Source organism: Narcine bancroftii, chromosome 13 (genome assembly GCF_036971445.1).
Source record: "Narcine bancroftii isolate sNarBan1 chromosome 13, sNarBan1.hap1, whole genome shotgun sequence".
Classification (NCBI taxonomy): Eukaryota; Metazoa; Chordata; class Chondrichthyes; order Torpediniformes; family Narcinidae; genus Narcine; species Narcine bancroftii.
In genome coordinates, this window is record NC_091481.1 from 22,804,066 (window position 1) to 22,826,671 (window position 22,606).

The window sequence follows — 22,606 nt, forward strand, 5'->3', positions numbered from 1 at the left end:
CTGTTTTTAAAGAAATAACCAGTTATCGTTTTTCCATATTTCCCACTCTTTTTGCCAATTCTGATATGGCCACTTCCATTTTATTCATTCTTTCTTCTGCATTCTTAATTCTTCTTTTTATCTCATCAAATTCTTGTAATTGCCATTCTTTCACTGATTCCATATATTCTTTAAAAAAAAGATACATCCATTGTCTTGCCTTTCTCTTCTTCTTCCACTTCTTTCTGTTCTTCTTCTTCTTCCTCTGGATTGACCATCTGTTGTTTCCTTGTTTTCTTTTTACCCTCTTCTTTCTTGTTGTCGTTATTGTCTGTGTTCTGCACCTGCTGCTGTGCTGCAGGTGTCTCTCAGCTGTGGAGATTGACTCCCGTCAGGAGTCGCGCATGCGTGGTTACGCACTTTTACTCGGCTCTGCGAGCCGTTTTTGTAGTACCGAGCCCGGGACCTCCACTGACCTGTGGGAGCAGGCCTCTCTCTCCGCAGCGGGCCTCTTCGGACAGGTAAGGCCTTCACCTTCTTCTTCCAACGTCTTTCCTTCATCTTTTCTTCCCGTTGTTTTTGGTTTTTCTTTCTTCGCTGCAATTTTCTTCACATTTTTACTTTCACTTTGTTTTGGTTTTTAAGTTTGTGCCTTTGCTTTTTCTCTATCTTTTTTTAACTTTTCTGGAGAGGGCTGGAGTTCCCCTACCGGCCACTACTCCATCACGTGACTCCTTAGAAATAACCAGTTATCCAAAACAAACATTTATCCAACATAGGCCCAGTTCTGACCATTTCAGATCATCATCAGTTGTTCTGTATTACATCTTCATGTATATATTTGATTTTTGTTGTGCTGTACGTTGTGAATAAGTGTGCACCATGGTCAGGAGACACTATTGTCTGGTTGTATATGTTCACTTGGATGATAATAAACCTAAATAGGAGGTTTCGAATTTGGTAACAATGTCACTCCTTTCCTTGAAAATAAGAATCTAAAAAGGGAAAGGGGAGCAAAAGGAACTATGACCGTAGCTAAATTACTCACAAAAGTACCAAAGCAGTTGCAAAAAGCTTATTCCAGCTGACATTAGCAAGGCAAAAAAAAAAGATGACAGGCTGACAAGACTGTGAAGGGACAATGTAATAAAAGAAGTTATGGAAATGTGAGAGTGGTTAAAGGAGATATTCCAATTAAGGGAAGAACAAAACTAGAGATCAGCATATTAAACAAATCAAAAATTCATAAGTGAGATTCAGGAAAACTTATTTCCCCAGAAACTGATAAGAATGTGGGAGAGATTTAATAGATGTACTAATGGCAAAAAAAAGATAAATACACAAAGAATGCGGCGACCGTCACGGTGATAGAGTCTGTTAAGATTCAACTAAAGCAAAAAAAAAATCAGCCTGGCCTAGATGGAATGGATAGATTGACTCTATATGATTCCAAGAGTCACGAAGCATGGAAACTGGCCGTTTGGTCTACCCTGACCAGTGGCCACCTAAACCCATCTTCCAGCACCTCTACACCAAGGTGAGTTTAGTGCTTGTCTAGACATCCTCCTAATGCCTGTCAATGACTCTGCTTTGATCACTTTCTCCGGAATTACAATAAGAAGCGCATAAACGATAAGGTAGTACTGGTGATTTCGTACTGTAAGCTTGTTTAGTACTCCAAAAATGCACTAAAATTCATCAACTTGATCCTTAACAGCTGCTTTCAATCCTGGCAACATTTTTTTTTAATGAATATAGTTTCATAAATTTTAAATTACCCCATTTAATCTTCCTCTCCAGTTTTTCTCTAGAATTATGGTGCAGTCTGAAGGGACTGATGAAACCGTTCTCTCCAGAGAATCTTGCAGTGGCACTGAGAAATGCGATTGAGAATACACATACTCAGCATGACCCAGAGAGTCTGTTTCATTGTCCAACGAGATCAAGGTTGATCTCTGACATAACTGCATACATACATATTTGTTCATAACCTCTAATGCATTTGGATGACATAAATTTATCAGTATCAGATTTAAATTATTTGGCCCAGCACCATGCCAGTTAAAAGATGTCATCCCATTCTCGCCCCACTTTTCCAAATGCCCTTCTTAATATCTTCAAATATATCTTATTCTTTCAAATGCTATTGAACAATGTCCTGATTTGTGGAATTTCTCTTCACAAGTTCCAGTAAATTTGTGCAACATTGCCTCAAAAATGATAACATCTTTCCTAAGGTACAGCACCCAGAGTTGTTTCACCACGGGAACTATACATCAGATATTTAACTCCTTTTTTTCCTGGATATAAGGGTTAGAATTCCACATCTTCTTTCATTATTAGTTTTGACATTTTAATTAAAGTGCATGGTCTCGAAGAAATATATTGATCTATTTATATTCAAAGTGACTCAACTCTCTCTATTACATGAGGCAATTATCTTTATTACTGTGAATTTCATCTTTATTACTGTGAATTTCATCTTTATTACTGTGAATTTCATCTTTATTACTGTGAATTTCATCTTTATTACTGTGAATTTCATCTTTATTACTGTGAATTTCATCTTTATTACTGTGAATTTCATCTTTATTACTGTGAATTTCATCTTTATTACTGTGAATTTCATCTTTATTACTGTGAATTTCATCTTTATTACTGTGAATTTCATCTTTATTACTGTGAATTTCATCTTTATTACTGTGAATTTCATCTTGGTTTTCTTCTCCAATAATGTCTGTAAAGTTTGACCTAATTAATCAAAACCATGGAGCAATGGAAATAGCAGCTTCAAATATCATAAACACTTCAAGATATTGTGGCGGCTCGCCCACGCAACAGGCGAGCCAGCTCACAGAGATGCGGGCAAGTCTGCGGCAGATCCGACTGTGAGAGCTCCAGGTGCAGGGCAAGCCCAGAGCCTAGCAGTTCATATCATAAAGGTCCCGGGAGTTGCAACCATCATCAGGATTTAAATGCGTGCAAGAGTTCTACTGCCCAATTGGTTCCACTCACTTTCGACTCTGTGTGGTTCTTTCATTCACTGCATGCCTAGTACGTCTACATTGGTGACCCCAACAGTCCAAATGGTATTTGGACCCAATTGTGACTGACCCAAGCACGCAGAATGCAGTCTCACTGAAACTGCTGATTTTCTGGACATTGCAGCCACAGGCCTGGTTTGAACAGGCTGAAGCCTGAATTCCAGGCCAGGCAAATTGTCTCAGACACCACGAAGTACTACTATGTGGTCGTTTGACTCAACCAGGAAACAGCAGGCCGCATCATCGACTTCTTACACCAGCCACAGGTTATGGACAGGTATGAAACAATCAAGGTGCTCCTAATCCATACTTTTGCCTCTCCTGCCTTGAGCACACAACGTGGTTGCTCGTGCACCATCAGCCTTAATGAATGAGATGCTGGCATTAACGGACAGCCATAAGCTATGCTTACTGTTCGAACAAGTCTTCGAGCAGATGCGAGATTTCCTTCTCATCACTGATGACAATTTCAGTGACCCATGCAAAGTAGCGGCCCATGCAGATATCCTGTGGCACACCAAGCAGCATGGTGGGGCCTCCATCGAACAAGTTGCCCTGGCCTTCCCCACACCACCAACGAAACCAGTGATACCCACAGCAGGGAGCGACCCTAATTCAGACCGTTGCTGTTTTTACTACCAAAAGTGGGGTTCAAGGGCCCACCATTGCCACCCACCCTGTTCTTTTCTGGGAAACGCTGGGTCTGGCTGTTGCTAATGGCTATGGCGGCTGGCCACCCTGATAGCCTTCTTTACTTATGGGACTGACACTCCGGGCGAAAGTTCCTCATAGACACCGGGGCAGAGGTTAATGCCTCCCCCGCCCCCCCCCACCTTGAGCCACAACACCCATTTTGGGAAGTCGGGACCGCTGCCAACAACAGCAGTATTCACACATATGGCACGCGAACTATCCCACTACAGTTCAGTTCCAGCCATTTCACCTGAATGTTTTCACGGGTAGCAGTGTCACTGCCTTTACTGACTGCAGATTTCCTCTGGGCGCACTCTCTCCTAGTGGAACTCATGTGGCAGCTTGCCCAAGCAACAGGCGAACAGGCTCATGGAGTCGCAGGCAAATCACGGCAGATCTGAGTGTGAGAGCTCCGGGTGCAGGGCAAGCCCACATGATGTCATAGAGGTCCCGGAAGTCGCAAGCATCATTGGGTTCCGAGGGATTTAAACGTGGGCCAGAGTTCAAGTAAAGTCATTTGGTTCAATTCACTTTCGACTCTACATGTGGTTCTTTTGCTCTCTGCATAACTCGTGCAATCACAATGTACAACAACAAATTAAAGCACTGCTTCAGTGCAGAAAATTTCACGAGAATTAAGTTATAAAAATAGGAGAATTAGATCAGTAAATTTGCCAAATCACTTCATTCAGGTTAAACTTCAGGGTGAAATGCATTTAAAACAATTGCAGTTTTTTTTTGTGTTCTCAGTTCTAAATGAGCAAAATATTTAGAATCGGTAGAATAAAAATCTTAAAATATCTTGCTTTTTGCACTTAAAAATAAAATTTACCTACTGTAATACCAAGTGATCTTGGTCACAATAAACCTGGAAACCAAAAAAGCTCGCTCATTGAATGTAAAAACAAATTAAAGCACTGCTTCAGTGCAGAAAATTTCACGAGAATGGAGTTATAAAAAGAGGAGAATGAGATCAGTAAATTTGCCAAATCACTTCATTAAAGTTAAACTTCAGGATGAAATGCATTTAAAACAATTGCAGTTTTTTTTGTGTTCTCAGTTCTAAATGAGCAAAATATTTAGAATCAGTAGAATAAAAATCTTAAAATATCTTGATTTTTGCACTTTAAAAAAAAATTAACCTACTGTAATACCAAGTGATCTTGGTCACAATAAACCTGGAAACCAAAAAAGCTCGCTCATTGAATGCAAAAACAAATTAGGAAACATCTGTATTACCTGAAGACTTCATTCCAGTACTCTTTCACAAAGGAAACTTGATAGAAAGGAATGTCAAGCATTTTACATAGCTGTTGTGCATCTCTGCAGTCCTGATCACTTGTACAGGTTCCATGTTCATCCTGCAAGTCCCAGTTTTTCATAAAGACACCCATCACTTGGTAACCTGGTGAAGACCGTTTTACTACTTTAGTATGGTACCTCCAAATGCAAAATGAGGCAATAAATAGTTCCCAAAATCCAATTAACCTGTTGCTGAAAATTCTGTTCAACAAGTGGGATTAATTATTTCAACTCTATTATAAATCCATTCCATGTGTTGTGTGTGGCGCAGTTTGGCAGTTCGCCTAACACTATGACCCAGGTTTGAATCCAGCACTCTCAGTGAGGCGTTTGTACGCTCTCCCCGTGTCTGCGTTGGTTTTCCACAGGTGCTCCAGTTTCCTCCCACCCTTCGAAAGGTACAGGGGTTGTAGGTTAATTCGTATATTTGAGAGGCATGGGCTGGAAGAGCGAGCTACTGCACTGCACATCTCAATTTTAATTTTAAATATTGAAGGCGTGAGAAAATCCAAATTGTGTAGGTGCTCAAAATGTAGTTTTACTTCCTCTGTTCACAACAAAGTGTGGTCAGATAAGTAGCTAAATTATGATGGGGGTTTTCCACAATTTTGTTTTAATATACAAAAATATTGATTCCAGTTTTATTCTCTATTATCAAATAAGTAATATGTATAACTGGAGTTTAAATGAGAAGTTGTACTTTTTGGAAACATTACGCTAGTTATTAAGTTCTTGATAGTTCATTGGCAGAACGCCAGCTCTGTAAATATGATGGCTGTAATACTTTATCTGCAGGATATTGATCAAATTGCCATAAAGAATTCAAACAATCTCAAAAATACATTAATTGTGGAGTAAGCCTATTATGCTTTTTGCACTTTAAAAAAAATTAACCTACTGTAATACCAAGTGATCTTGGTCACAATAAACCTGGAAACCAAAAAAGCTCGCTCATTGAATGTAAAAACAAATTAGGAAACATCTGTATTACCTGAAGACTTCATTCCAGTACTCTTTCACATAGGAAACTTGATAGAAAGGAATGTCAAGCATTTTACATAGTTTATAAAGTTATGTTTAAAAAAAAAATAAAAGCTACAAACTTAGCACTCAATGTCACCAAAACCAAGGAGCTGATTGAATTCAGGAGGGGAAACTCATCGGTCTATGATACAGAAATGGAGAGGGTGAGCAAATTTAAATTCTTGAGAGTCACTATCTTGGAGGATATTTCCTGGATTCAACACACTCATTTCATCGTGAGGAAAGCACATCAGCACCTCCACTTCCTCAAGAGTTTGCAGAGGTTTGTTATGACAATGGAAACACTGGCAAATTTATACAGATTTGTGTTGGAAAATGTGCTGACTGGCTGCATCGTGGTTTGCTATGGATACACCAATGCCCCTGAGCGTAAAGCCCTGCAAAAGTTTGGCTAAACACTCTGCCCCATCGAGAACATCTATGGGGAACACTGCTGTTGGTGACATCAGCAATCATCATGGATCCACACCACCCAGCACACACTTTTTTCTCAATGCTACCATCTGACAAAAGACTCGCACCACCAGGTTCCAGAACAGCTGCTAACCTCCACCATCAGACTCCTCAACAGCAAATTCAATCAGGGACTCATTTAAGGACTCTTGTGCACTTTATTGACTTTTTTTTCTCAGTATTGCACAGTTTAATTTCTTTATTTGTTGACATGTGTACCTTGCATACAATTTTTTCCCCCCACTACCAATAAGCGGTGATTCTTCCTCACCCGCAGGAAAAAGAATCCCTGGGTTGTGTGTCACGTACGTTTTGAACAGTGGCAGGAAACTGGTGTCTGGAAGAAATCCACGCAAACATGGGTAGAATGCTTAAACTCCTTCCAGATAGCACAGGATTCTAACCCAGGTCCCGGTCACTGCAAGTGTGGTGCTAACTGTGCCACCTGATATACTCTGACAATAAATCTGAATTAATTATTGCTCCATTCCTCAATTCCAGATGTTAACCGCTATGTTCTGCATGCAAACATATACTTGGGAAATTTTGAAGTCGCCTAAAAACTTATTCATTTGTGAAATACAGAGCATTCTTTAGAATGTAACAAAGTAACAAATCTTGTTTTAAACCAACAAAGAAACAGCAATGGAAAATTCATCAGCCAATGGTAAATTCAAAATGTAGTTTTTAAAATTAAAATATTATTAACATTTCTTACTTAGCTCTAAATTTAACCCCACTATGCACAAATGTAAAGTGTGTGTGTGCACGCGGGTGTGCAGTTTAAACATAATTCTGAAAAGTCCATTTTAAATTTAAGCATCAAACCTCTTTTTTTGAAGATTTTAAAATTGTCGTTCAGAAGTAATTATGAAGCAGTTTGAAACATCACGTCTTCAGTCCTATTTAAAGACTCTCAACTTTCTTTTGTAGCATTGTTTTCAGACTAATGGTTTTCATACAAGTGATTTTGCAAACTCCCTCTTATCTTGCCCAAGTTATGGAGTCTGTTTACCTCAATGATTTCTTTCAAGAGTGACTTTTTTTTCCATGGACACACGAGGCAATCGGAGTGGCTATTTCTTTTAAAATACTTTTATTAAGGAGACTACAGGCAGCTTTCCTTCTCTAAAGGAAATATGGCTGCTTTCTTAGTTCTGTGTCTTACAGGATGGTCCAAGCTTTCTTCAACTAATTCGAAAATGTCTAATTTCGATAATATATTCGATACAGATCTTTCATGTCATAACATCATAACATTCTTTGAAGTTTTTCTGAACCTTTGCTAAAATAAGCATAATTTAATCTTTATCCACTTAGGTACAGAATCAAAGTAATCATCTTTGTTTGATGTTTCTCTCTTCCAGAATATTGGTTCCAAGCTGTTAACCAGGAAAATGCTTCTCAAGTAAACAGTCTCTTCTCAAGAACCATCATAAAATCTTTTTAGCTCTCTGCTTCAGATGCAAACAGCAGACTTTCAAAATGGTTTCTGTGTTTAAAATGTAAATGTTTCTGTTGATAATGAGGCCAGCTGCCATCAGCAAAGAATCTCTTTTAAAAAAGCAAATGTGTTATCTTTGTGCCCCTGACCCACAAAATAGCCTTACTAAATATCTATACATACACACATGAAATATAGTTTAACATTAAACTAAAGATTAATCATAGCACAATTTCATCACAGGTCCACTGAACCCCTTTTCCAAAATTATTGGCCAATTCTTCAGGATCTCACAAGAAAGTAGATGCTGGATCTCTGACCAAGATCAAGTCTGACAGCAAGCTAAGACCTGGGCCAGAAGCAGGTCTGGCAGCAGTCCAGACATCAGGACATTATTCCCACAAGGTTTGATACCAAGCTGAGCCCTGGATCTCGCAACAGTTTTTGTGAGGAGAAAATAGTCCCTCCACTCACTCATTCACTCAATTGCGCTCACCAAGCCCATACCATATTCTCTACGTATGAAAATCAACTCAACCTAAAACTTCGGGCAAAAGAGGGATGGCCCCTACCACCTTGCGTGCAGCATCTTCCAGTTATTGCTGTTGGAGGAAACGATACAGAGGTTATTCGAGCCAAAATCAACAGGCTGAAGAACTGTTCTTCCAATGAGCAGTGAGAGTAAGAGAAAACAACAGTGCTGCCAATGCTGCTGGTTCAGATCCAGAGAGAGGTGCTGTTCCAAAGGGTTCAACCACCCGGTCCTACTGCCAGCAGCAACTCCCTATAGGCTGTATATGGGCTGCTGGAGACTGCCTCTGAGAACCAGGTATCAGAGCCAGTATTCAAGAGGGTACTGAAGGCAAGAGGGGCTCGCAAAGGATCTCTGGTGCTGAAGGCTTGCTGATCACGTCGGGAGGGGGGGGGGGGGGGGGTGGGTTTGATTTGCAACTCAGGTTGCCGATGAATCAAACTAGAGCCTGTGGGAGCAATAGAGGAGAATGCACAGTCGCCCGATGACATTCTTTTGCTTTTCTTTCTCTCTTACTGTAAGGGGTGCCAGGTAACACTAATAGCAATATGCCAGACAGAAGCCAATTTTGTGTAAATTACGTTTTGTACTATTACATGACCACAAAGGAACCTTGTACTTTGTAATATTTATTTTAACATATGTACACGTCCTGAGAATATGAATCATTCCTCTTTATGTGTTTGTACTGTTCCATTAGGTTGTACAGGTACAATTAGATGACAAATAAACCTCAACTGATTGTTTATGATACATATTTTTTTAAATGTTTGAAAATCTAGCACGATTCCTGCATTACCTCAGCAGTAATTCACAAGCCACTGGTTTAGCTTCATTTGTGAATCATTAAATATACTGTACATTACAGAACTATAAATGGAAGTTATAGATACAGCTGACAAATTAAAGAAGAGCAGAAGGATTTAGGAGTAACGGTACATCATTCCCTGAAGGTAGAAACTCACGTGAATAGGGTGGTGAAGAAGGCTTTTAGTATGCTGGCCTTTATCAATCATTGCATGGAATATAGGAGTTGGGAAGTGATGTTGAGATTGTATATGGCATTGGTGCGGCCTAATTTAGAGTTCTGTGTGCAGTTCTGGTCGCCTAATTATAGGAAGGATATAAACAGAGTGGAGAGAGTGCAGAGAAGATTTACCAGAATGTTACCTGGGTTTAAGCATCTAGAGTACAGGGAGAGATTGGGCAGATTAGGTATTTATTCTTTGGAGCGTAGAAGGTTGAGAGGGGATTTGATAGAGGTATTTAAGATTATGAAAGGGATAGACAGAGTGGATGTGGATAGACTATTTCCGTTAAGAGTAGGAGAGATTGAAACAAGAGGACATAAGTTAAGAGTTAAGGGGCAGAGGTTTAGAGGTAACATGAGGGGGAACTTCTTTACTCAGAGAGTGGTAGCGGTGTGGAACGAGCTTCCGGGAGAAATAGTGGTGGCAGAGTCAATTTTATTATTTAAGAAAAAGCTGGACAGGTATATGGATGAGAAGAAGGTTGAGGGTTATGGTCATTGTGCAGGTAGGTGGGACTAGAGAGGAGTGTTTGGTTCGGTGCGGACTAGAAGGGCCTAATAGCCTGTTTCCGTGCTGTAATTGTTATGCTATGTTATATCATTGGACAAGGCAACAATTTGCCAGTTTAAATAAAAACACTACTATTTATTTATTTTCAAAGCTTTTCAAATGCGAGATATTATCTTGTAAGGTGTCACGGTACAAAGTAAATCATAAATGAACTAGATCTGTGTGTTGTTTTACTGTACACCGTGACAGAGGTGCACCAAAGAAGAGGTACAAGGACTGCCTAAAGAAATCTCTTGGTGCCTGCCACTTTGACCACCGCCAGTGGGCTGATCTCGCCTCCAACCGTGCATCTTGGCGCCTCACAGTTCGGCGGGCAGCAACCTCCTTTGAAGAAGACCACAGAGCCCACCTCACTGACAAAAGGCAAAGGAGGAAAAACCCAACACCCAACCCCAACCCACCAATTTTCCACTGCAACCGTGTCTGCCTGTCCCGCATCGGACTTGTTAGCCACAAACGAGCCTGCAGCTGACGTGGACATTTACCCCCTCCATAAATCTTCGTCCGCGAAGCCAAGCCAAAGAAGAAAGAAAAAGAATATGAACAAAAGTCTCAGTGACTGCCACAATATTGGTTATATATCAGCAACAGTTGGATATTCTGCTAATCTCTTGCTCAATGCTAGATTAATATGCAATGAGCTGAAAACAAGCTGTTACTAGTTTTCGAATTCTATTCAGAGGGATGTTAGATATTACAATTGTCCAAGCATTGTTAGATAGCTTTAAAAATTAGAACACAAGACTTAGAAGCACAATCAGGCCAATAGGCCCATCAAGTCGACTCTGCAAGGGGGCTTTTTCAAATGAAATTTGTGCTGAGGAAGTGGTAGGAATAATCTTACAAAAATTGAGCCCCTGCTCATACTCCGTTCTAGTGCTAGTCAGATTGTGGAAGTGACACATTGACCAATTACGAGCACCGATTGACACTAAGGTCCATGCCGCAACCATTCCACCCCTTGGGCCGAGTGGGGGGGGGGGTGCGGGTTAGAGACGGTCGCGGAGCCGAGGCGTTCAGTGAAGAGTCCAGTAACTGAGACACGCAGCCAGGAGGGAAGCGAAGACAGGGAGTTGATGCTGAAGGTCAGTGAAGGCAGGCAGTCGCTGCCGACTCGACTATCTATGGGTCCCGAGCAAAGGACGGCAGAGCAAACCACGCCGAGGCGGTCCAAAAGAGAAAGAAGATCACCTGAATGCTTTAAGGGCTATGTGCCCTGATTATTATTAAATACTTTCCCTTTTATAATTATAATTACTCATGAGATGTATTTGAATTCTCACTTGTAGTCTTAGTTCGAAGGGGCCCAGCCAGCATTTATCACACCCGGGGCGGGGGTGAGGGGGGGAAAGAGTGTTGGATAGAAGCCCACCCTCTGCTGGACATCATGACGCCCACATCATGATGTCATCCTTCCATATGTATAACTCTCTGTGTCAGTAGCCAGGTTAGTCTAATAGAAGTAAAGGATGAGAAAGTATCATGCCTACAAGTCTTAATTGTGTGAGTGCACACACAACATTCTCCACTATCTTTTTCCTCCTAATAAGGTTTCAACATATTTATGTGACAAACCTGAGTTTTATTCCTATGATCTGGAGTGTTTAATCACATAATTACATCATTCAGTTTTGATCTCACTTTATATGGCCCAGAAAATTTCACTCTCAGAGGACTGTCATGTGTTGGGAACAAAATTAATACTTCCTGTCTTAAAATTCCTCACTTGAACTATCCTGTCAAATGATCGCTTCATTTTACCCTGAGCCATTTCTAAATTTTCTTGGGCCAAAGTTCATACTTTTTGTAACCAATCTTTAAATTTAGAAACATAATCCAGCAAGTCCAACTGCACATCCTCATTAACCCACTGTTCTTTTAACATTAAAGGTCCTCCAACCTAATTTCCAGACACAATTTCAAAAGGGCTGAAACCTAATGAATCCTGCATAGACTCTCTTGCTACAAATAACAGTAAATGAATACATTCATCCCAATCTTTCCCATTCTCCAGACAATAAATCCTCAATATATTTTTAGGAGTAGAATGAAATCTTTTCAAAGCTCCCTGCGTTTCGGGATGGTACGCAGATGAAGTGATCTGTTTAATTCCCAATTCATAAATCAACTGCTGAAACAACACAGACATGAAATTAGTTCCTTGATCACTCTGGAACAGTTTAGGTAACCCAAAAACTGAAAAAATTTTACAAAGCCTTTACCACTGTTTTTGCTTTAATATTTTTCATGGTTTAGCTTCTGGAATTCTGGATGCCATACACATAATTGTTAACAAGTACTGATTCTCAGCTTTTGTTTTAGGCAATCCACAACAACACTCGTGAAAGGTTCCCCAACAACAGGAATAGGTTGCAAGGGAGCTACCAGAGGACCCTGGTTAGGTTTCCCCACAACCTGACAAAGGTGACATATCTGTCACCAATTCACAACATTCTTCCTCAAACAAGGTCAGAAAAATTGTTCCAAAATTTTATTCATGGTTTTTTTTTAAAAAAACACCAAGATGACCAGCCAAAGGGCCAAATTTAAAATTTCATTCCGGTAAATTCTAGGAATGACCACCCGATGAATCACTACCCACTCTTCTTTGGCAGGAACATCACGAGGCCTCCATTTCCTCATTAACAATTCACCCCTCCAGTAATATCCATAGAGCATTTCCTTAATCTCCTCATTTACAGCTTTCTCCCTCAAGTCAGCAAGATCAGAATCTGACTTTTGCTGCTCAAATAACTCTTTTTTTGACAAAGAGAAATCCAGACTCACATTTAACCTCCTCCTTCTGGGCTATTTCAGACATACTGGGCAAGTCTCATTCAACTGGATACATTCTGCTCTCATCATTTTCTAGACAAAGACCTTGTAACAGCACATGCGCAGGATATATCTCACAATCTTCATCAACCTCATCCTTACAAGGCTTATTTGTTAATCTCATAACTGACCCAACTTTATCCTCTGCCAAATCATTCCCAATAAAAATGAGACTCCTTGCATGGGTAACTCCTACTACAACTGGAACTTTAACTAACTTTGAATTCAACACTATTTTGTGCAGAGATATTGACTCAACATCTCCTGTGTCCCTCTTTTGATCAAGAGTTAAAACATTCTCCAACAACAGTGACTGGTCAGCCCAGTATCTCTAAGAATTTAATTGGAACCTTGGAATTTCCCTCCTTTACTGAAACCAAGTCCACCGACACAAAAGGTTTGAAAACATCCAAAACATCCTTACCATGTATGGAACATCTGTTCTCATTAAATTCAACTTCTGAATACACGCTTCTGGTAATATCTACTTTTATCGTCTCTTTTTCTACACTAAACAATTAGCAAGAACATGACCAGGTTTCTTACAAAAATGACATACAAATCCAGAAGTTCTGTCCTTTCCCACCTTACCTTCATCTTTTCTCTTAACCTTCACCCCAGACAATTTCAGGTTTACTAGTCTACTCCACATCAACCTTCTGAAAAGGTTTACTAATCTGTTCCACATTAACCCTCTGAAAAGGCTCACTATACTGAAATCTGTTTTTGTGAATCCGGGCATATTTATCTAGTAACTTAGCTATTTGTTGCCATGTTTTTCTCATCCAGGTATAATTTGCTACACCTTGGGAACACAACTTTTAATTTCCTCAATTACCATCAATTCTCTTAATCTGTCATAATCATTATTTATTCCTTTTGAGGTGCACCAAGAGTCAAAGCATACAGATTTTCCTAGAGCAAAATCCATACAAGTATAAGAATTGCCTGCAACCAGTAAACTTGGAGGAATGAGAAGTGAGATTGGACTGTGAACTTTTCTGAACTTACAATCAAGTGCGGTTAGAAATGGAAGGGGGTAACTTCGGTTAGATAAGTTAAAGTTTGATCCTGTTTTCATGCTTAAAGATAATTAAAAGCAACTTTTGTTTAAGTCACCATTTGTCTTGGTGAATATCATTCGCTGCTGGGTTTTGAGGTCCTCTGGGCTCGTAACACTATTCAATAGTGTCCGATTCTAGAACGTGACCCCACCAGTACTTTTACAATGTCATTTTCGGATGGGCAATAAATAACGGATTCTGAGTTGGAAACCGATTCTTCTGCACATAGAGTCAATGTCGATTGATATTAATCCTACATTACTTCCAGTGCCAGATTCAGGCATGAATTAACCATTTTAGGGCCAATTCTTGGTGGGGTGGGCTTTTAAAGAGCGTGTGTGTATTTCGCCCACGCAAAGATTTTCCACTTTGAGCTTCGTGTTTATTTTAATGCTGTTCCACTCTGCATTTTTCAAATTTTGTATTTAATTTGGAGACTTTTCAACACGCGTGCATCACGGCGGTGGGTTTAGTTCAGGCAGCGGCGATCAATGCGTCGGGATGACGGGCTCCGCCGAATCGTGTTTGTTTTCCGGGCTCACACCCAAGATCCGACACGGCCCCGGGAAAGAAAGCCCCAAAAATATGAAATGCAGTCTAAATATTTTGGCAAGTAAAGCCAATGACAAAAGAGCTTTGCATTGAGATGTAATTGATGATGGTAAATCAATCTCTGATGGTCCCATTGCTATTCGTGGTTGTTTCAATTCCATGTTTTAGAATGTTACATTTGGAAACATTGTTATTCTCCCTGGCTGGACAATATACTTTTCAAACAGCTTGTGTAGCAAATTTTCAGGGTTCGTTTTAAAATTAGGACTTAAATTGTAATATTTTAAGCTCAGGCTTTGAGTTTGGTGAGACCTATTTTTTAAACCGGTTTTATATAGTTTAGGGCCTCGGCAAGTCTGGATCCGGGAGCTACCACCCAGATTATGGTCTCCTCCCAACATCAAGCGCCGCGCTCCCTCTGCACCGAGCACGGTGACCCGCGGCTCCTCACCTCTCTGCCGAAGCAGCAGCGCGGCCACAGCGCTGTCCACGCCGCCCGACACGGCGCACGCCACCCGGCGCAGCAACCGGCTCATCTGCCGCGAGGCCCGGGTCAGGCCTCCGCTTCTCCCCGGCACAGATTCAGCGGCCAGGGTCCGCCGCCGGGGGCGGGGAAACTGCGGCCGGCACTCCCGTGCAACAGCTCACCATTCCCCGGGCATCGGCGCCCTGAATCCCACCTGCAACAACCCGAGGCTGGACCTGCTATCAGAAGCGGATGCGTTTCACCTGCAGTGATGAACATCTCCAATTCCTGCAGGGACAGAAGAGGACGACCTCCATCCTGCACCACTGGACCCCTATCCAGAACCCAGCTGAAAATCAGGGCTTTTCCGAATGCACGGTCGACATGCAACCTTTTGAGGACCACTTGATCGTCAATTACCTGATGTAGACACAAGCATAGTCAGAAAGCATAAACTCACCAGTGGGCTGATCAACTTCCACAGGGTCTAGGCCTCCACGATGTACCCCTCACTCCTCGCCATGTGCCAGGCCAACGCGAGGCTGGTGGAGACCTCGCCATGTGCCAGGCCAACGCGAGGCTGGTGGAGACCTCGCCATGTCCCAGGCCAACGCGAGGCTGGTGGAGACCTCGCCATGTCCCAGGCCAACGCGAGGCTGGTGGAGACCTCGCCATGTCCCAGGCCAACGCGAGGCTGGTGGAGACCTCGCCATGTCCCAGGCCAACGCGAGGCTGGTGGAGACCTCGCCATGTCCCAGGCCAACGCGAGGCTGGTGGAGACCTCGCCATGTCCCAGGCCAACGCGAGGCTGGTGGAGACCTCGCCATGTCCCAGGCCAACGCGAGGCTGGTGGAGACCTCGCCATGTCCCAGGCCAACGCGAGGCTGGTGGAGACCTCGCCATGTCCCAGGCCAACGCGAGGCTGGTGGAGACCTCGCCATGTCCCAGGCCAACGCGAGGCTGGTGGAGACCTCGCCATGTCCCAGGCCAACGCGAGGCTGGTGGAGACCTCGCCATGTCCCAGGCCAACGCGAGGCTGGTGGAGACCTCGCCATGTCCCAGGCCAACGCGAGGCTGGTGGAGACCTCGCCATGTCCCAGGCCAACGCGAGGCTGGTGGAGACCTCGCCATGTCCCAGGCCAACGCGAGGCTGGTGGAGAAGCTGTCCTTGCTGGGACCCAACATCCCTCTCTATATAATTGGATTCTGGACTTCCCAACAGAAAGACCACAGACTTTCCGGGTCAAATAGCAGAATATCGAGCTCCATCACACTTCAGGGCTGTGAGCTCAGCCCATTCCTGTTCACGCAACTGACCCACAACTGCATCATCAGATCCAGCTCCAGTGTCGTGAAGTTTGCAGCATGCACAACATGCACAACAGTACTTGGCATCGGCAACAATGATGAATTCACACTACAGAGAAGAGTTGGGAAATGGTGCGAGAGTAACAACCTGAATCTCAATATGGACAAGACAAAGGAGATGATTATGGACTTCAGAAGGACCAAGAATGACCATCCTCCATTACACATCTCTGTAGTAAGTTCCTTGGAGTTCACTTAACTACTGACCTATAATGGACACTCAACATCTCATTTGTCAGGAAGGCACAACAGTGACTGTATTTCCTGAGAAGATGGAAGTGGGCAAGGGTACTGGCCACCATCGTGTCAACTTTCTATAGGAGCTCTATCAAGAGCATTCTGTCTGGCTGCATCACAGTGTGGTACCGTTGCTACAGAGAAATGGATCGGAGGTCAATCCTCAGGACCACAAGAGTGGCAGAGAGGGCCACTGGAGTCTCTCTCTTTCTTTTCTTCTTCCCCTCTCCCCAGCCCCAAATTGACATGATCTATCTGGATCATTGTCAGAAGAGGGCACACAAAATCATTGAGGACCCCTTTCACCCTGCACACAGCATCTTTCAGATGCTCCCGTCAGGGAAGAGATACAGGAGTATTAGAGCCAGCACCACCAGGCTGAGGAACAGCTTCTTCCCACAGAATGAGAATGCTGAATGACCAAACTGTTCACACTAACCATCCGAGACTCTCATTAATGAAACAATATAGATGAAATACTGTCATTATCTGCCTATATGTGTATCTGCATGTTTTGAGGAGTGGAGAACACTGTTTTGTCAAGTTGTACTTGTGTACAATCAGATGGCAATAAACTTGTCTTCAGTCTACCCAGCCATTTAATCATGAGCTGGTCCATTTTTCCCCCCACTCAGGCCAACCGTCCAGCCTTCTCCTCAAAACCTTTGATATCCTGGTCAATCAAGAATCCATCAATCTCTGTCTTAAATATACCCAACAACTTGGGCTCCACAACCACCTGTGGCAACAATGACCAGATTCAACATCTCCTGGCTAAAGAAATTCTTCCACATTGTTCTCAGTGGCCACCCTTCAACCCTGAAGGTGTGCCCTCTTGTCCTAGAAGACTCTCCCACCATGGCGGAAAACAACCTTTTTACATCACTCAAGTACACAATAGGGGCAATTTCCAGCAGTTACTCAACTATTAGTTCCACATTTTTGAAATGGAGAAAACCCAAGTAGTCACAGGGAGAATGTACAAACTCCATAGAGATGGAGTCACAAGAGCAGAAGCAGCAATTCTACAAACTGCAGCATTGTGCTTCCCAAACAATAAAAGCATTTCTAAACATCAACCTCCTAATCATTTTAGCATGTTTGACAATTTATTTCATTTTGCATTTAAACATCCAAACCCTGATGTGGCTTTGGCTTGTTCTGGAACGTTGCTGGCAGTAGCCATCAGTGCAAGTGAATATTGAGAGTAAATAAAGGAATAGATTATCTAAAATACAACAACATCAAAAGCAGTGTCTATGGAACATTAATGAAAATAAGCCCGTGATTACACTGGACAACAAAGATTTTATTTCTTGAACACATTTTATGGATTTTGGAAATCACCATAAAAATTACCTATCACATACCTTTTTAAAAAAAAGATATAACCTATTTTGTGATTTCCTATCATATTTTAACACTATTAGTACATTGCCCACAAAGCAAGCTGTTTTGGTCAGTCTAATCAGTTCAAGCATCCCTGGACATGTACTGAGTGAAGGTGCTAGACAAATATCATCTTAGGCCTGGGCATGCTTAGTTTGGATAGGTGCAAACAGGTTATAAAAGCAGCTCACTTACTACATTGACATAGATTGAATGCATGTTCTTCATGCAATAGCACAGTGAATGAACTTAATATTTATCATCTTCAGGAAGATTCAAGACAGCAAAAATGTCTCCTCAATGTCACAACAGTTGCAATATATTCTGTTACATTTGTGGCTAATATATGCTTAATGCTAAATTCAATCAAAGTTAATTTAATGTTTCTCCAACTTCCTACGTGATAGAGCAAATCTGAAATCATTTTTGTTTTCAGCTTGAAGTTGTCATCACAGTCCCCATTTTTTTTCTAGGAAGCAAACTTTTTGAAAAAAATTGTTATCGATGTATTACAACAGGACCTGATCCACCTGATCTTCTATGGGAAACAACAACAAAAAACCCACCTAATTTAATTCTGAACAAAATGTTAATGGAATCAATTAAACTGTAATTTTTTAAATGACCAGCAGAATTGACATTACTGTACAAAAAATGAATGTTTAGTAACACTCCAGTCAAAAAAATTAGAGGAAAAGTTTTATCCAACATGGTTTCTCAACATTTATCTCGGGCTGAAATGTATTCAAGAGTTCCAAGTAACTCAAATAGACGTTGAAACAAATGGTTTCCACGTTGGGCAAAGTTAACTTTGCCATTGACCAATAAAGATCACCCCCTATAGATGCCATTGCATTAAGGGGGGTGGGGGGAAATCAATCCTTAAAAGGAAAAAAAAGGCAGTGATAATAAATGGAAAAATGTTAGTGCTGAAGAGAACCAAATTATTGAAACTTCAAGTATGGCAATAATCATATAACAAAATTAGTTAATCATAAAACACTGCCAGTAACTGTTACAATAGATTAAGAGAATCTGGATTCATCCACAAATAAGTAATTCAGAATAGTTTAAACATAAATATTATCATTTAACTGAAAAAAATTAAAGCAAATAAACATCAGTTACAGGAAGTTTAAAAACAAAAATAACTAAAATGCTGGAAATACTCAGCAGGCCAAGCAGTATCTTCAGAGTGCAAAACAACAAATCAGCACAGGAAGTGGCCCTTCAGTCCACTATGTCTATACTGACCATGTCAATCTAATACCTTCTGTTGTATGTAGTCTGTATTCCTCCATTTCCTACTAGTTCACAGGTCTAAATACATCTAATCATCTCTCTAAGGCAGTAGATTCCAGGCACTTACCACTCTAAAAGTCTCATTAATTCCAATTTCTCCCCCTCCCCCCCACATACCTTAAATTTGTAGTCCCTAATATTTGACATTTCCATCAGGTCATCCCTGAGCCTCTGACTCCAGAGAAAGCAATCCAAGTATGTCCAACCTTTCCTTGTTGCCGATTATACTCCCAACACAGATTAATCTTTTCTGCATCTGCTCTAAAGCCTCCACATCCTTCCTATAGTGTGGCAACCAGAACTGAACACAATGCTCCAAGTGTAGCCCAACTAAAATTCAGACAGCTGTAGCATGACTTCAACTCCTACACTGAACCCAACCAATGAAAGGGAGTATGCTCCCAAAGGTTCTGCCATTTATGGTATATTTTCCTTTTGCATTCAACTTCCCAAAGTGTCACAGATTTCAAAATTTGTTTGAAACCTTCCTTGCTGTCCACAACTCCACCAATTTGTGTCATCTAAACTTAATCATCTTATATTTTCATCAAAAAAAAGACAAAAGTTTTAGCACTAATCCTAACATAACATATAATAACATAACAATTACAGCACGGAAACAGGCCATTAGGCCCTTCTAGTCCGCACTGAACCAAACACCCCTCTCTAGTCCCACCTCCCTGCACAATGCCCATAACCCTCCATCTTCTTCTCATCCATATACCTGTCCAACCTTTTCTTAAATAATACAATTGACTCCGCCGCCACTATTTCTCCCGGAAGATCATTCCACACGGCTACCACTCTCTGAGTAAAGAAGTTCCCCCTCATGTTACCTCTAAACCTCTGCCCCTTAATTCTTAACTCATGTCCTCTTGTTTTAATCTTTCCTCCTCTTAACGGAAATAGTCTATCCACATCCACTCTGTCTATCCCTTTCATAATCTTAAATACTTCTATCAAATCCCCTCTCCTTACAGAACAACTCCAGTGAGAAAAAAAAAACCCAGTAACTGTCTTCTAAAACAAGCCAATTTTGGATCTAATTTACCAAATAACCATGGATCCCTGGACCTTTTGGACTATTTCCATTTCCATCCACTTTTTCTGGCTTAAATCTCTCCTTGACTTTTGAATGGACAACCCTTTCCCTAGCTTCTAATATACGTACCAAATGCAGAGAAATTTTCATTAATCATACTTGCCAACATTTCATTGTCCCTTTTAGCTCTACTAATTTCTAGTTTGTTACATTTCCTGCTTCCTTTATATTCCACAGGGTCCTCATATTGAAACATACTGTCCATCTGAGTATTTCCAACATTTTCTGCTGTTTTCATCTCAAGCGACATTTCAATCATAAAGGACAATTATCCAGCATGTGCATTAAAATCTCCTGCATCACTTCACATAAGATGCAGCATTAAAAGCTTGATTGTCTAAACCTAAAATCAGAACATTTGGATACACTCAGTAGATCAAGTAGCATCAGGGAAAGAAAATTAACACTGGACAGCAAAGATTTTGCTTCCTGGACACTTTTGGGTGTATTTTGATCACACAAATCACCTTAAAAGTTTCCAATCACATACTTTTTTTTAAGGATACAACATTATTTTTTTTAAGATTTCCTGTCATATTTTAAGTTGACTTCAAGCATACAAAAACATGAAGTGCAAAATGTCGTTAAAAATTCATTTTCTGCATTCACACTTGGACTTCTTCCCTGCTGATCTTGGTGTAGTTAGTGACAAACATGGTGAAAGGTTTCACCTGAACTTGGAAATGCGTTATCAGGGCAACTGGAATTCATCATCCTGGCCGACTATTGTTGGACGCTGACAGCAAATGCTGAGTACAAATGAAAATCGGCAGCGAAACATTTTTTAGGTTAGTTGAACTCGTGCAATGTGACAGCATCATTATGTGTTTAAACAAGTTAAATTCAATGAAAGTCAATTTAATGTTTCTCCAATGTCCGATGTGATACAGCAAATCTGAAATTATTTTTACATGCAGCTTGAAGTGGTCTATCATAATGTCAATTTTATTTTCAGGAAGCGACATATTGGGAAAAAAAAATTTTTGTCCAGTATAGTGGTTCAGATTAAAGGCTGGGTGAAGGCTGACAGAGTTCCTCCAGAATTCATTTTTGCTCCAGATTCGAGCATCTAGTGTCTCACATTTCAGATTTATGACTTACTTTGCTCAGATACTGGTGAGTTCAGAGCATTTTCATTTTGCTTCAGATTTCTAGCACCCACAGATGTTCCCCCCCCCCACTTGCAAACCCATGCAGACTGTGTTCTGTGGCTTAAAATATGCCATAAATACATGACATCACACAAACTTTTTTTCTATACACTGGCATGGTCATTGTATGCAACTTTCATATTGTAATAACCACAATAAAAATCATCAGTGGAAAAAAATGATCAACTCCAAAAATTTAACTGGACTTTTATTCACGTTTAAAACAATTCTTCAAAAATCAAATTTCATGGAGGATAAACATACCAACATTGAGCTTGAATGAAACCATTTAACATTTTGAATCAAACACAGAGACATTAAACGAGACATTAATTTCAGCCCATCTACAACAAGGAATTTGCAAGCTCACGCTAACACAAGAACTGAAAGCAAAATGGATTCAAGAGAGACAAGAAATTATAAGAGTAAATAAAAGCATCCTTTTCAAAACTTCAGCAAAGGAGAATTCACATCCACGTTTTCTTTGTCTGCAGGGCTCAACAAAATCAGCGGAGAGCTGAAATCTATAAGCTAAAATAGAATATTTCACATTTAGAAAATGTCAAAGAAAATCCAGATGTAGTATTCAAAGATTACGAGAGAGAATGCAGATCATCTAAATCATTATGCTTGCAGACAGCTGTCCAAAATGATCCCCAAAACTCTGCCAAGTAGTTCTCTTCCACTTGTTGCCGACTTAAGATTCTTTAAGAAATCTAATTTCTACTAACTGTGCCGCGATAATTTCAGGTTGTGGAGATAGAACTCTCATTTTTTTTTCTGGTTTGCCTTTTCTTGAATGATCTTTCAGGGTTCATTAGCTAAGTTACCATTTACTCGGCACCTTTAACGGGTTGGTGGGCAATGTGCCCAGTAATCCCTTTACTTACCCACCTACCAGAGGAAAGTTTCCCCCCATTTGCTCCTTCAATTTTGAAGGTGGCTACTGCATTTCCAGTAAACCATCTCTGACCCAGGACAAAATTACACTGCTCCAATGGCATCACTTCACTTTAAAACTTCTATTCTCTCCACGGTTTTGATAGCC

At 41.0% G+C, this 22,606-nt stretch overlaps 2 protein-coding genes across 8 annotated transcripts in view; both read right to left on the bottom strand.

Annotated features, from left to right (window-relative positions):
* Positions 1-15,314, bottom strand: part of trmu (tRNA 5-methylaminomethyl-2-thiouridylate methyltransferase) — a 35,053-nt gene extending 19,739 nt beyond the window's left edge. The window contains exons 1-2 of one of the 3 annotated variants that reach the window (XM_069909984.1): positions 14,995-15,314; positions 4,956-5,121 (exon numbers count right to left, since the gene is read on the bottom strand). In XM_069909984.1, the coding sequence (XP_069766085.1) occupies positions 4,956-5,121; positions 14,995-15,079 (251 nt within the window). In that variant the 5' untranslated portion in view covers positions 15,080-15,314. The remainder of the gene's footprint in view (positions 1-4,955; positions 5,122-14,994) is intronic. The other 2 variants (XM_069909986.1, XM_069909987.1) reach the window with 2 other exon arrangements.
* A 6,435-nt stretch (positions 15,315-21,749) lies between these two features.
* The window catches only part of gtse1 (G-2 and S-phase expressed 1), a 29,581-nt gene continuing 28,724 nt past the window's right edge, over positions 21,750-22,606 (bottom strand). For all 5 annotated transcript variants that reach the window (XM_069907923.1, XM_069907924.1, XM_069907921.1 and 2 more), the window contains exon 11: positions 21,750-22,089. In XM_069907923.1, coding sequence (XP_069764024.1) covers positions 22,003-22,089 — 87 coding nt within the window. In that variant the 3' untranslated portion in view covers positions 21,750-22,002. The remainder of the gene's footprint in view (positions 22,090-22,606) is intronic.